The sequence below is a fragment of the Dichotomopilus funicola genome (assembly GCF_033296635.1).
Source record: "Dichotomopilus funicola strain CBS 141.50 unplaced genomic scaffold C8A04scaffold_38, whole genome shotgun sequence".
Lineage (NCBI taxonomy): Eukaryota > Fungi > Ascomycota > Sordariomycetes > Sordariales > Chaetomiaceae > Dichotomopilus > Dichotomopilus funicola.
This window is the reverse complement of record NW_026944059.1, coordinates 58,293-72,815: the sequence shown is the minus strand read 5'-3', so window position 1 is coordinate 72,815 and position 14,523 is coordinate 58,293. Positions and strand designations below refer to the sequence as shown.

Sequence of the window (14,523 nt, the reverse complement as noted above, 5' to 3'; positions counted from 1 at the left end):
AACATGTTCCACCAATTGCAGCGCTCTCCATCGTCATACGGGTAATGAATTCAACTAACCGCTTGCCCACGGACCTGCGCACATATGCGGTACACTACTTGCCAAGAAGAGCCCCGCGAGGTTCAATTCAACGGAAATTCCGAGGTCGATGTGGTTGCACAGAACAGCAACCCGATGGGCGTTCCCCTCCAATCCGACCAGTAACAAAATGCCTTTTTTTTGGTCTTTTACGTTACGGACTGCCTAAAGTCAGTTTCAATCAGCGACACTAACCTCAAACGAAGGTCCTTGCAGGTGTTGCAAAGATCACAAGATGATGATGCATGGATCCTCTGCCTCGTCAGAACTAGTGTAGCGGCGGCGGCGCCGATGATATTGAACGAACAGCTTTATCAGCTCCCCGAGAAACCACCCACCCAATTGCTCCAAGAGAGCGTTCGTTCCAATTCCCAAGCAATTCGGCCCCCATTTCCCCACCGCGGAAGCCCGATTTCCGAAGGGTACACCACCCAGAATACGGATTGGGCCGCTTACATAGTTACACACACAACACACACACACACACACACTCGCACACACACAACGCGCGCATACACACACACGACGAGGTCGATTTCGGGTGTCCTACCCGGAATGCTGATGATGATGCGATTTACCCCAGTCCCGGGAAGAGGGGTGCCACCCAACCACTGTGCCACTTCGTTATCGCCGTAGCTTGGTTGGGTTGGGTTGGAGTCAGCGCGGCAGGACAGGGGACGGGAAGCAGGGGGGGGTTGAAACGGAAATCCGGGGAGGCTTGTCCATTTGCGGCGTGGACGTTGCGGGGCTAGAAATACACTGGTGTTGTTTGGCAACTTGAAGCTCCAGTTAGCAGTGTAAAAGTTCGGGCTAACTATGGGATGTGTTGGTTTGTTTCTTGATAACTCATTTTGTATCGTTGGATCATTGCTTGAGCAACGGATTACCCCCTCTTCTTGGGACTTCGTTCCGTGGATTGTTTCTCCACTCAGACATTAGCTCGATTATTACGAGATTCCTTTCAGTTGCCTTAGTGTAGAGAAAGATAGAAGATTGTTTCTTGTCCTGCGTGTCGGCCGGGGCTATGAAGGCTTGGCTTGCTGAGAGGATTCCTTGACGCAGATTTGGTTGGTTCTGATGTTTGAAGGAAGAGATGGTTTTCTGAGTTGTTGAGGCTGTTCGTTGGCTGTGTAAACGTTCTGAGGTGGCAAAGACGGCGATCAGGCATATTTTGGCTGGGTCGAAATGGTTGAGGGGAGTACTTAAGAGAAACAAATGTGAGCGTTGCCGCGGTTTAGTTCTTATTTTTGTGTTCATCCTCGGCATGGATTACAGCAGAAGAAGCTCATCCGAAGGACAATGGATCACAAAGTCGAAACCAACGCTTCCCCAGAGGTTGCCCCGGCCGCCCGCTGCACCAATCTCGAACGCCAACTCACACATTGGGTGTGCATATTGTTCGGCTTGGCCCTCGATATCATCCTCCGAATATATGTGTGGCCCTTCGCTTCGGGCATGCCGTACTTGCGCTACTTCGTCATCGGCACGCGCTTCGCTATTGGGTTCGGGGAGACGCGATTGCATCAATACCTGACCGGCGAAAAACCCATCAACCTTTTGTTTCAATTCACTGCCGGCTTCTTACCGGGTCTCCTTGTCGATGTTGGGCTCGGGCCGTGCTTTCAGGATTGTCGGGTTGTATCCTGGGTGGCCCGGGGATATTGCAAGTACAGATAGACGAAGCTCTTGACTCGTGCTGTCCGACCTGTTCGAGCTGTTGTCCGTTGTCTATGGGGCAGAAATATTTAGCAAATTTAGGGGTTAAAGTCGGTCCTGAGACATAATGAACTTCTCGCGTTGGGCGATTGAAGATGTTACTTAGATACGGATTTCCCCAAATCACCCAGCTGGTGTCTTAATTTTACCGCTGTATTTGGTCGGTTCGTCTTTTGTGGGAGTGCGCTTTTCTCTCGGCGATCCTTTGAATCAAAAGGCCGCTTACACACCTGCGCGTTGAGAAGTGGCTTTTCCCTTCGAGTCTTCTACAGCTAGGTTAGTTCCGTAGAAGCAATCTCGAAATTTCTTTGCCCATATGTTTTCGCATGCGTGACGTAGTGGCGCCACTAGACCCGACCATTGAAGGGAACTAGCAGCCCACTAGGTGTTCGATTGTCATCCTCGATATTTGGATATCCCAAGGCCGGTGAAGCGCCCTCGAGGTCTTGTGAGAAGCGCGAGCCACTGAGCATGGAGCGAGCCAGCTTCCCGTCCTGCAGAGCTGCACTGTTGTGGCCGTTTTTGGCCACCTGCAGCCCCGGAAAACGTGCATTGTGCCGAAATTTGGTGGGCGAGCAGATCGCTTGCGTTGGGATATGCACGGCGGCGGCGTGACCAAAGCTGTCGAACGTCTCGCCCCAGTCCCTAAAACCGATGATGATATTCAGGAGAACTATAATCCCGACTGGAAGCTGGTGAAAGGTGTGACGGTGTGACTTAGCCGACGGACTCTCGCTTCCCCACGGCAAGTTGTCGCTGTGGGGCGACCCCGAACCACTTCTCCATTCATCCTCAGGCCTGGAAGACAAGAACCTCCAATTCTCGGCGACGTTGAGCTGACGTGTGGTGACGACTTTGGTTTAGATATTTGGCTGTGGTAAGAGCCTGTGATCTTTCTTGATCAAACGACTGTGGCGTATATTTTCTTCTCCGATTTCATCCCCGTCAAGTTCTGGCTAGGAAGGAGCTATGAGACCGCACCTGCTTCATCGAGTGACACAAACTACACATGAAGATGATGGGCCCCTCTTTCCCCGCGCCGTAATTCGAGAACCCTGGGCTGCCAATTGGAACAAGGGTTAGAAGATCATGCGACCATGGGAAAGTCTGATGCCGCTCGCCGCACAGTGTGAAATATGGAGAGAAATAACACGGTGGAATAATGTTCGTGCCAAGCCGGCGTAGTTTTACCGATCTTCGATGAGCTTCGAGGTGGCCGAGGTGGCCTCGAGGATGGGTGCAGAGGTCTTTGAACTGGCAAGTGACGTATGGGTCTGTGTTCAACGGTTGCCGCGATGGGGGGTACGCCGTCTTAGAGACTCGAGACATCTGGCGCCGAGCTGATGGCGAAACTAGAAAGAGACAGATACAAGGCTATCGTTGCACCTGAGGTGCTTGCTCCCTTGCTGGGAGCTACTGTGCAACCCGGCTCCCCGGCCTCTTGACGATATGTGCTGGGACTGAGCTAGGCTATCTACAGGTATTGATTGTCTCCCTGCTGTGGCTCTGCTGTTAGCGATCTCTTGGTGGGACTTGGGGAGACCCTCGAATGTTGGTCATAGGCGCAAAGTGTTATTCTATTTAATTACTTCGCAGGTGATTTATGGCAACCCCCATTGCATCTAGTTGATCGCAGGAGATACCTACATAGTACGTGCGTCGTGGGCTTCCATCCAATATTTCAACCCCTCACCGAGGTGTCGTTCGGGAAGCACCGATGGAAGGGATCGAGACCCCAGACAGTGCAAATTTTGCGCTAACACTGACCTTGTCCAGGGCGACCCCAACGTCCCATCCATTCCATTCCATCTGGTGACGGCGAAAGCTGCGTGCGAAAGCTGTGCCTCGCACCCTATGAGAAAAGTTTCGAGCAGTAGGTCCACGGCGCCTCGTGGAGCACAGCGCCAACTATGGTCTTTATCAATGCATGGCGCTCCATGATTAGCCAGGTCTCCACTCATTGCCCTCTCGAGCCTCTGATTTTCGCCTTCTCGCCTTCATGTGTCCGCCCCCAACGTTCTTCGCAGAGCGACGCTTGTCTGGCACGCACCTCGAGTCCCGGTTCTCCGCCGCTTGATTTGAGGGTCGGGCAGCGGGCATTGAAAAGACACGAGAAACCAACCTCGGTGATATGTTCCACTCCAGATGCTGCACCTTTTACTATGTAATGCTCTCCTATTTCAGTCGTTGGGAAGAGAAGCGTGATATGAGCCGAAAAACCGTTTTACTGCTTTCTGCGTGCAAGTGCTGTTCCCAAGGCCCCGTTCCTGCTGCGTCGATGCCCCTTGCCACGGCGTCAACGTATCGACCGGGCTGGTCCACGTTTGGTTAGCCTGACAGAACTGGACCGGGATTCTAGCCATTCACCAAGCAGCGTCCTTCCCCCAGCTTTCCCCGCTCACACCTCGATGGGGCTCCCAGCGCACGAGCACGCTTGACCTGGAACCTCGACCACCTCCATCCTAGAACCTCGAACACTCATCTCTTTCATTCACTCTTTACCCTCCCCCTTCTTCCCCGCCGTCGTCGCTCGTCATCCCACTTCCGTTCTCCCACTTCGCCCCGCAGCCTAGTGACCACCACGCGACACCAAGGACGCGCATTACACAAGCTGTCAAAGCCCCTCATCGCCTAGGACGCACAAACCTGTTCCATCCTGCCCGCGACACGCGATCTGCGATTCCCCAGTTTGTCTCTCCGCACGTCGGCTGACAGCGGCTCCCGCCTGCAATGGGAGCTCGACTTCGCGATTAGCGCCGTCGCATGTTTTTAATCGACGAGGCGCACGCCAAAAAAACCTCACAACCTCCTCAATCGTCTGTCTCTCTGATTTCCTCGACGGCGAGCGAGTCTCCTTGTGGTCGGACCGAAATCGGCTCCCTCCCTCTTACATCGTCCTCTTCTTCCCAACCCAGGGCGCCTCAGCCTCGGCCGCGACGGCCCCTCCTCGGCCTGTCTGCCCCGCGTGGCTGCACCACCCGCGCCTCGAGAGCCCATTTGATTTTTCCTATACATTTCTTTTCCTTTCCCTAGACACTCTTGTTACGACAATTCCGACGACACGAGGAACGAGAAGAATAGACGCGGAGGAAGCGATACCCAACCCCGTTGATATAGATATAATCCGAGCTGCGTTTCTTGTAAGTTTCCCTCATTGTATTGTTGTATCTTGACGGCAACTCCCAGGTGGCAACAATGGCTTTCGCTTTGCGCTTGTGATTATCATGGGCGAGAGATTTTGTGACTGATTTGCTTCGCTACTTGTTTCATTGCCGTTCCCGCCATCTGACCCTGTTACTCAACGCCTGCTGACCTGTCCCGTCACAGTTGACTGATTTCGAGACCAATCCCCCTTTTGTAATTCACTCTCATTCCCAACCCCGTGATCATGAGTTCAGGTGTGATTAAACCCGGCACTACACCCAAGCCGGGGCAAAACAGTTTCCCGGCTGGCCCGCCAAGCAGCCATGCTATACTGCTGGAGAAACTGAACCGAAGATCCACCCCGGACTCCGAGGCACTCGCAAGTTCCGACGACGAGCCCGATAACCACCGTCAGGATGTGCTTCCTCCCCCAGTCCAACCCACACAGCCTGTGCGTCGCTCGTCCTGGCTGAACGACACCTCGCAACAGCCGCTACCCCGCCAAGCCCAGAGGAAGGGCTCTTTTGCGAGCACGTCGATGTCTCCTACAAGCTCACATCCCGCTACGCCTTCTGTTGACTCGGGCGTGACGGCTTGGGGTTCCCATGCTGCCACTACCGGGGTTCTAGGAAGGGCTCACTCGGGTGCCGGTTCGTTTCCTTGGGGAACTGGGATTTGGAACAACGAGCGAAAGGAGCCTCCGTCTCGCCTTACCGAGGTTTTGCCGTCGCCTACCTCTACGGTTGCTCCTGGGGTTCAGAACAGCGCCTTCTTCGGTGTCGACAACGGTTTGGCTCAGACTTCGCCAGCAACGAGAGACGCCCCGAACTCGCAGATTCCATTTGCGATTCCGTTGCACCCCACGCCCAAGACGTACCGGTCCCAATCCTACTCAGTGGGTCAGCTCGAACCAGAATCCGTTGCTGCCGGATCTATGGCCGCCAACCCGCCGGTAATGAACACTCGTCGGACTATGGGGCACCCCGGCCTTCAGCATCGACCTTCTCGCCCGAGCATGTTGAGCGAGATGTCGAACGACAGCAGTATGCTGGGTAAGGTAAATGAGGATGAGGATGACGACAGCAGTGGTTCTATGCAAGGGAGCCAGCACCAAGACCCGGCAAAGACCATTGAGATGCTTACTCGGGAAAACATGATGTTGCGCCAGCAGCAGTACCAGAACGCCCAAAATGCGCGACTTCGCCCCCGAGCCTCGACAGCAAGCGCTTACGGCCTAAGCTCCAGTTATTTACAGGACATGCCAGAAGAATCCGATTACGCGGTCGATGAGCACGACGAGCTGAACGACGGGCCGGATGCAGCTTCTCGGAGGGGCGGTGGACGCAGGATGAGCGAATATGGCGTGGGCCCGTACAACAAGACTCCATACATGGTTGAGAACCGCAAGCTGGAAAATGTTAAAAAGGCTTTCTGGCAGAGTTCGCTTGGCTTCGGCGGGCTGGGAGATATTCCGCAGAGCCGGCGACACTCGTTTGCGGACGTTCCCACTCGGCAAGCATCCATCAGCTCTATTGGAGATGTCCATCAGGCACACGAATCGGCGGCCCAAGAACTTGGCCACGGCCCAGACCTGTCCGCGGCATACACCGACAACCACGGATATGCCATTAACAACCAAGGTGAGCACTATTTTCAACCAGTGCCTCGCTCACTTCCTATTCTGACCATGGATACAGTACCGCCTTACTTTGGCGGTGGGGCTGCTGCCGGCCTAGGCGGTACCCAGCAAGGACTCGCACCGGGCGCCTATGGAAACCACCTCCCGTCCCCTTACACGGCGATGCCCAATTCCTATGCCCATCGCCCTACCTCCCCTCACCGCAGCATGTACGGTATGGCGCAGCCGCGGCATAACCAGTCACTCCACATCGTTCTTTTCAAGTGCGCCAGGGCCGACGTTTTCTACATCCAAGAGGGTACCGGACTGAACGTTAAGCCGGGCGACCTGGTGATTGTTGAGGCGGACCGTGGTACCGATCTGGGCACTGTCGCACGAGATAACGTCGACTGGCAGACCGCGAAGGAGCTGAAGGAACATTACGCCGAGGAACAGTACCGGTGGCTGATGATGTACTCCCAAAATGCAGCTGCCGCGCATGAAGGTGCCGGCGCCGGCCTCATGGCAGCCAGCAACGGTCTACAGGGCAGCGCAGTCGGCGGCATGGGTCCCCCGAGCCAGCACCATCATCTCCAGGAGCCCGGTTCCGGAGAACTCAAGCCGAAGTTGATCAAGCGTCTCGCGCAAAGCCACGAGATCCATGCATTGCGGGAGAAGGAGGGCAATGAAGCAAAGGCTAAGCGGGTTTGCCAGCAGAAGGTCAAGGAGCATGGGCTCAACATGGAGATTCTTGATGCCGAGTTCCAGATGTGAGTTTTCTGCGCAATTTATACGGTATTGATGGGACGGACGCTAACTTGGAATAACAGGGACTGGAAAAAGCTCACCTTCTACTATTTCGCCGACACATACATCAACTTCAACTCCCTCGTCACCGATCTGTTCAAGATCTACAAGACTCGCATCTGGATGTCCGCCATCAATCCGGCATCGTTCGCCAGCCCCACCCTCGGGCTGCAAGCACCCAGCGGTGTCGGTCCCGGAGCAGTGGTGACGCGGTCCGCCGCAGCCTCAACTCGTCACCAAGATACGCAGCCAGAGCCGCAGGCTTCCTACTCAGGCTCCAACCAGGCCGGTCGTGGCAACCAGCAGCCCGCTTACACCGCGCCTTTTAGCGAACGTGCCGTGGCGCCTGGATCAAACTTCCCTGCCGCGAATTACCCTTACCAGCAGCCTTACAACGCTTTCGCCAATGCTGGTCGCGGAGGCGCGGTGCCGTACAGCCCAGGTTTGATGCAAGGTCTGGATGCTTTCCCCGGCGGGTTCCCCCAACCTGGGGGAGACTTCGCCGGACGTGGACGTTACCCAAGCCCGCAGTCTGCCGGTGGTCCCCAGCGTGAACAGGGCCTCCCACCTCTCGGCGCTCAAGGAGATATCCTTGGGTCTTTCCAGGGGCTGTCGTTGGGTTCACGCTAGCATGGGTACTCGAATATGGATCAAGACGAATCTACCGAGGAATGCAATCATATATCGGCTGTTTCTTCTTCTCATTTCTTTCTGATTTTCGTTCCTACTTGATCGCCAGCTTTCATAAATGCTCCAGATTCCCTTACACCCGGAAACGACGATACAGAAAAAGAAGATGGGTGGGGTACGAAAAACTATAGGGGTAACGGCCAAACCTTCTGTAACGAGAACATGGGACCATGTTGATACCACCTTTTCCGACTGCCGCACAACAAGGCCGGTTTACCTCGCTTTATCGGGCGTCGGCCAGCTCTTTTAGTCGAAAGGGGATGTTTGTCACGGATACACTGTCTTGGTTTTCCTTTCATTTCCTTTCGGGCGAACTTGATTCACTCACGGTTTAAGACGGGCTTTACATTTTCCCGGGCTTTGCGACTTTTCACCCCGACCTCCCCCCTTTTTTCCTGATTTTAATACTACGAAGATTGTCCCTTGGCTTGGGTGGCCGGTCGGAGTACACTCGCTTTCTTCTCTTTCTTTCCCTCTCTGCTTCCACTTACCCATTCTCTTCGACTATGACGCGATTGCTGCCTGCTTGTCACCACCCTTTGATGAACTGAAAGATTTTTCTACTTTTCTTCTTCTGGCTTTCCTCATTCTCCCCATTTTCTTTTCTTCCCTTGATAGACAGACACACCACACAAGACTGAGAGGGCTCGGGGCTTTCTTTGGCAGCAGGCATTGTGTAATTTCCGAAGAAAGACGGATGGACTTACAAAATGGGACAACCTTTTGTGGAAAAGTTCGGTTTGGTTAGGGGGTGTGATGTGGGATACCTGTCGTCGCAGTGCATACAAATTATAAGACTTGGGCTTTTCCGGTTATTTATTCATTTTTCATAATCGTCTACCTCCCTGTGACTTGTGCCAGATAACAATATCTGGAGTTGGTTGCTATTCCAGACCGTTGCTCACAGGTTCAGCTTGATGTGAACATTAGCAAGCGTTTCAGCTTTTTAGACACCTCAACGGACAACTTGCATCGTCCGTCCGTTTGGCGAATCAACACCTGACTCCGACCTAACGAAGGCAGGTGGGAAGGATCGCCATTGCCTTGACCCGGTCGGACACCGCCGGCCCGAAGCAGATAATTTTTATGCGAGGCAGCCGATATATCTGGTTGCGCTTTCCTTATGAGCATGGCCAGGAGAGGAAAGTGCAAAGGACAACATGCCTCCGATAACACGCCACAGGACAAGAACCGACCGCAGATGCTCCCCTTTTTTACCTTTATTTTATGTACGTTTAGCGAACCCTCTTCTAAGATTTGGTAACCGCACTTCTAGCCGTTTTTCCTTCCTCCTGCTGTCCATCAAGTTTCAATCCCCAAGATTCAAGAGTTTTGTCACCCGTAACTCGACCGCCAAACCATGCCGGCCAAACGCAAAGCTGGAAACTCTGCGCCAGCGGCCAGGAAAACTGGTCCAGGAGCCAAGTCTTCTCGTACAACCAAGACTTCACTCACCTCTGATGACAACGAAAGCGACGTGCCTCCTTTTAAGCCGGCCAAAAGAGCACGCGGGGCGACTTCTCAAGCCGCGAAGGACGACGACGACGATGACGATGACTTGGGATATGGGAGGTAGGGCGTCGATTGGTCATCCTGCGGTTGCTTTGGTTTTCGGTGACTGACTGTGTAAAAAAGGGGGCCCGCTAAGTCAACGACCATTGAACAACACTTGATGGACCAGAACAAAAAGTCCAAGGAGTTCATTAGTGCGTTTAAAAGCCAGATTGCGGAGGGTCGGGAGCAGACTCAGGCGGCGTTGGCCAAACTTAGACGGGAGCTGTTCGTGGCATCCCATATAATCCGTTGTTGATTTACAATGCCAGAGCTAACATATCAAAACACAGGGGCGACCCTCAGAACGATAGCAGCAACAATATGGCAGAGATCTTCACGGTCCTGCAAACTAGTGTGCGGACTGCCCTTTCTGCGGATGATAACCCACTTTTTGAAAAGACCCAACAACTTGTGAGCCTCAGCCACGCGATCCTCGATTGCCACCGGAAGGCGGAGAGAGACTCGCGTAAGCAGAACATTCAGTCCCCTCGAGAGATATGGAAGCAGGACGAGGAGGGCATGCGGAAACTGCTGGAATACGGTAAGATATTTGGCGAGAAGGTGGTTGAGGGCTGGATTAGCCCGGATGACCGTGGAGGGGACAGGGAGAGTCAAGAGGAAAGTGATAACGTGGATGAAGGGGAAGATAGTGAGGTCGAGAATCTGGCTAAAGGGTTGTTTGAATGGCGGCGGAAGGGCCGGGGATTGGGGAAGAGTGATGAGAGCTGGGGGGGCTTGGCAAGGAAGCAGATGGTTGCCATGGCGGGGGTTGTGAGGACACTGCCTTCGGAGTTGAAATAAAAAAAGGTTAAGCGGTATCGACGGGATGTTTCCATGTTGCTATGGGCGGATGTATCTTGATGGACGGCTGTCGACGGCGAAGCTTAAAGGAGGTGATGAAAACTACAACGTAATTTTATGTGAGATGCAGAGACCCATTGCCATCCAAAATACACCAACTTTCAAGAAAAAACAGTTTCAAACATTTTTTGCCAAACCGCCTTTAAACAAATTAAGGAAAGAAACTCGGGCAACTATCAGCTCTTAGTAAATTCTCCCATGAAGACGAGGTGAACCGACTGCTGTTAACAACAAAACATAGAGGGGTGTGGGGTAGCGCCAAGACCTGTCGTCGAGATCTGTTGTGTGGAGCTCAGACCAACAATCTAGTCCGAATTAGGATAAGCGTCCATGCCCTTCGGTTAGGGCTTTTGCTTCCACAATTGCAAGACTTCCGAAATTTTGTTCCCCGACTCTCACGACCCTTGGCTGGATTCCCTCAAACCGTACTAACAACAGGAATTCGTGGTTGGTGCGTATATCCCGCTCCTCCGTATTTCGACGATACAATCAATTTTCTACTCTTTTCAACGATTCCGACTTTTTCACCCGAAACTCGTTGGCAACGGGGTGCTGACCTGCGAAATTTGCACAGGCAAAATGGGTGCCCTTAAGTACCTCGAGGAGCTTTCGAAGAAGAAGCAGAGCGATGTCTCCAGCTTCCTTCTCCGGGTTCGCTGCTGGGAGGTTAGTTAAAAGCACCCTCGAATTCGTGGACGACGGCCGAACGGTGGTTTTCCTTTTCGACGACTCGCGAAAATCTTTTTCTCTGTATCTCGTGCTCAATACCGATTGGGAAACTCGAGAGAAAGAAAAGAGAGACCGAGACACTCGACGAAACGAAAACCACCGAATCGAACCGGCGTTCTTGCTATACACTCGTTGAACATTTGCTGAGAGTGCATCAATATAGCTCCGCCAGTTGAACGTCATCCACCGTGCCTCGCGGCCCAGCCGCCCCGACAAGGCCCGCCGTCTCGGCTACAAGGCCAAGCAGGGCTATGTCATCTACCGCGTGCGTGTCCGCCGTGGTGGCCGCAAGAGGCCCGCTCCCAAGGGCGCCACCTATGGTAAGAAATTTCCACCTGGCGTGGCGTGAAGGAACTGGCACATGGGGGAGAGTCTCGCAGGAAGAATGGAAGCTGACCTAGAATTCTTTCCTCTCCTCTAGGCAAGCCCACCAACCAGGGTATCAACCAGCTCAAGTACCAGCGCTCGCTCAAGTCGACCGCTGAGGAGCGTGTTGGCCGCCGCTGCGCTAACCTGCGCGTCCTGAACTCGTACTGGATCAACCAGGACTCGACCTACAAGTACTACGAGATCATCCTCGTGGACCCCCAGCACAAGGCCATCCGCCGCGACCCCCGCATCAACTGGATCGTCAACCCGGTTCACAAGCACCGCGAGTCGCGCGGCCTCACTGCCACCGGCAAGAAGTCGCGTGGTCTCAACAAGGGCCACCGCTACAACAAGACCCGCGCTGGCCGGAGAAAGACCTGGAAGCGCCACAACACCCTGTCCCTGTGGCGTTACCGGTAAACGTCTCGCCCCGGACAGGCGACGGCGTAACGGAATTAGCGATCCGAAAGACGGCGGTGTTCTTCTGGCCGTCCTGGTTCTTCAATTGTTTCATGCAGTGGAGTCGTGGGATATCGGACAGGCTGGCCCGCCTGGCGGCGGGAGGGGGTATGATGCCGCGACACAGCGGCGGTGTCATGCTTCCATTCGGACGGAGCATTGGGATGGTGGAAACTTCGGTTTAGTTGAACAGAAAGAAAAAAAGGAATGGACAGGCGTCCTGCGTGGCGCATTACATGATAATTGCCCGCATCTTATGTCTTGGTGTTTTTATGAATGGCATTGTGATTCCCCTTTGGCCCAGAATTGGGCTTTCATGTTGTGTCCCTCATTCTCCCGCCTTTCCAGTGACCCAGTGCTGTTTTATCAAGTCGTTTTTGTCCCATGGTTTGTTTCTGATCATCTACCATATAATATACTATGTAGGGTTGGGCATCCCGATAGACGAAGAGACGTAAAACAGGACAGACCAAGAGACATAAACGATGACAAGCAAAAGATGTGAAATACAACAGTCGAAGGGACGTAAAACGCAACAGATAAAAAGACCTGTAACCCAACAGACGAAGAGACGCAAAACCCGGTAGACGAAAGGATGTGAAATACAACAGATGAGGAGACGTGAAACATAACAGACGAAGGCATGCAAAACATAGTAGGCGAAAGGGCGGAAAATACAATAGACGAGGAGACGTGAAAGACGATAGACGAAAAGATGGAAAACGCAGTAGATAAAGAGACAGAAAACAAGATAGACAAAGAGATGTGGACGAAGATACATAAAACACAGTAGACAAACAGACGGAAAATACAATGGACGACAAGATCGGAAAACCGACAAACAAACCAACAGGAAACACAGTATCTAACAAGACAGGAAACACAAACAGACAAAGAGAACCGAAACACAGCCCACAACAGCACAACTGTAAGGCATAGGAGAGTAGCACAACCAAGAATTCAAAACACACTCAATCAATTCATAACATAACATACATTTTGAACACTCAAGGACATGTCACAACATACACTATCTCAGAACAAACCACATCGCCACCTCTACCATCCTCACCATCACTATCACATCCACCATCACCACTTATTACCACCTATCACCACCTATCACCACCTATCACCACCACTGTGACCATCACACCACACAACCCTCACCACAACCCTCACTAGCCCCCATATAAGGATATAAAACCCATGTTTTGCAAGTGTGAATGGCGTTAATCGCTCTTCTAAGTTACAGACAAGTTCAAAACCCAAGGCTTTGAGAAAAAAATCCATGCGTTGTCATCCTCAAAACGCAACGCAAGAGAAAGAGAGGAGGGGAGGAGGGGGAAGGGTAAAAACCCAATCAAAGCTTACTACCGAAGAAGAAAACCAAGACCAGCCCAAACCCAAACCCAAACCCAAGCCCAAGCCCACGCCGAGCCACGCCGAGCCACGCCGAGCTTGCTGCCCCTTCCTCGCTGCGATTCTCTTCCCTCTCGGCACCCTCTCGGCACCCTCTCGGCACAAAGGACCAGAATTTCCACCCCAGAATCACCAACCGTACCACTGCCAGCCTTCCTTCCTGCCTCTGATACATGTCGACCCCTTCTCCAGTCCATGTGTTCTCTTCGCTTCCTCCTGCTTCTCTAGCATCACCATTATGAGGCAACTCATGCCAGATCAAGAGACTTTGTGCGTCCCGGCCAGCTAGTGAGTGTTCCCCCTCTACACCGTGCGATATTACCAGTGATCTTGTCGAGAAAATCGGTCGGTTGGGTGAGAATGGAGAGAGGCCTGAGAAAGCAGTAGAAAGGAAAGAACAAAAAAAGTCCAAAGCCCAAAGCACTCCGAAAAGTGTGGAACCCCTTTACTTCCCCACGACCGGCAACAGACGTTGATGCCTAGTTAGCACGGTAAACGTAGATGTGAAAATCCACTGGGGAGTGGGAAAAGCGGGCGAAGAAAACGAAAAGAAAAAGGAAAACTAAAAACTAAAAAACGCCAAGGCCAGATGTGCAAAACGCAAGACGAAGAACCCGTAAACGCCCCGTCAAATGGGTTGTTGTCGCAGCGGCGGCCTGCTATGAGGGAGGGCGATACCATGATGAGACTAGTCGAGCTGAGTCGAACCGGTCCAGCCATCGTATCGCAACGCATCCAATCGATCGTTTCCCGTTAAACATTGGGTGACGAAAGAGGGAGGATCAAGTCGTGATCCTACCTGCCCTTTGTATCGAATTCTCGGAGATTTCCAGAAACCAACCATCTGTCGACAAATGGCGAGGATGGTGGTTGAGAAAAGTCGATATTGATCGAGGATGTGTGAACCCCAAGCAGCCAACCGCTGAGAAAAAAAGAAAAAAGAGAGAAAATCGGCGCAAAATACAACCCATATTCGAGTGCCCGACCGAAGCACAGCCCTCAGCACGCCCATGATGCCTATCTCAAGAGATTTGACCAGCCTGCAAAATCCTGTCGAGATGATTTTATCGATGCAG

The 14,523-nt window shown here is 52.9% G+C and overlaps 3 protein-coding genes across 3 annotated transcripts; all 3 read left to right on the top strand.

The window, feature by feature from the left end:
* Positions 1-5,182: 5,182 nt before the first annotated feature.
* Positions 5,183-7,993, top strand: C8A04DRAFT_12768 (uncharacterized protein; the record flags this gene model as incomplete). Its single annotated transcript, XM_062777452.1, has 3 exons — positions 5,183-6,578; positions 6,636-7,326; positions 7,387-7,993. 3 exons carry the CDS (start codon positions 5,183-5,185, stop codon positions 7,991-7,993), a joined length of 2,694 nt encoding a protein of 897 aa, XP_062636325.1.
* A 1,420-nt stretch (positions 7,994-9,413) lies between these two features.
* C8A04DRAFT_29350 (6d24efdd-47e8-48fc-a4f6-c9a3cf6d6fdb) lies at positions 9,414-10,408 on the top strand (the record flags this gene model as incomplete). Its single annotated transcript, XM_062780984.1, has 3 exons — positions 9,414-9,625; positions 9,689-9,832; positions 9,898-10,408. 3 exons carry the CDS (start codon positions 9,414-9,416, stop codon positions 10,406-10,408), a joined length of 867 nt encoding a protein of 288 aa, XP_062636324.1.
* Positions 10,409-11,047: 639 nt separating this feature from the next.
* Positions 11,048-11,986, top strand: C8A04DRAFT_29349 (60S ribosomal protein L15; the record flags this gene model as incomplete). The annotated part of the gene is made up of 3 exons (XM_062780983.1): positions 11,048-11,134; positions 11,361-11,517; positions 11,619-11,986. 3 exons carry the CDS (start codon positions 11,048-11,050, stop codon positions 11,984-11,986), a joined length of 612 nt encoding a protein of 203 aa, XP_062636323.1.
* Positions 11,987-14,523: the final 2,537 nt, after the last annotated feature.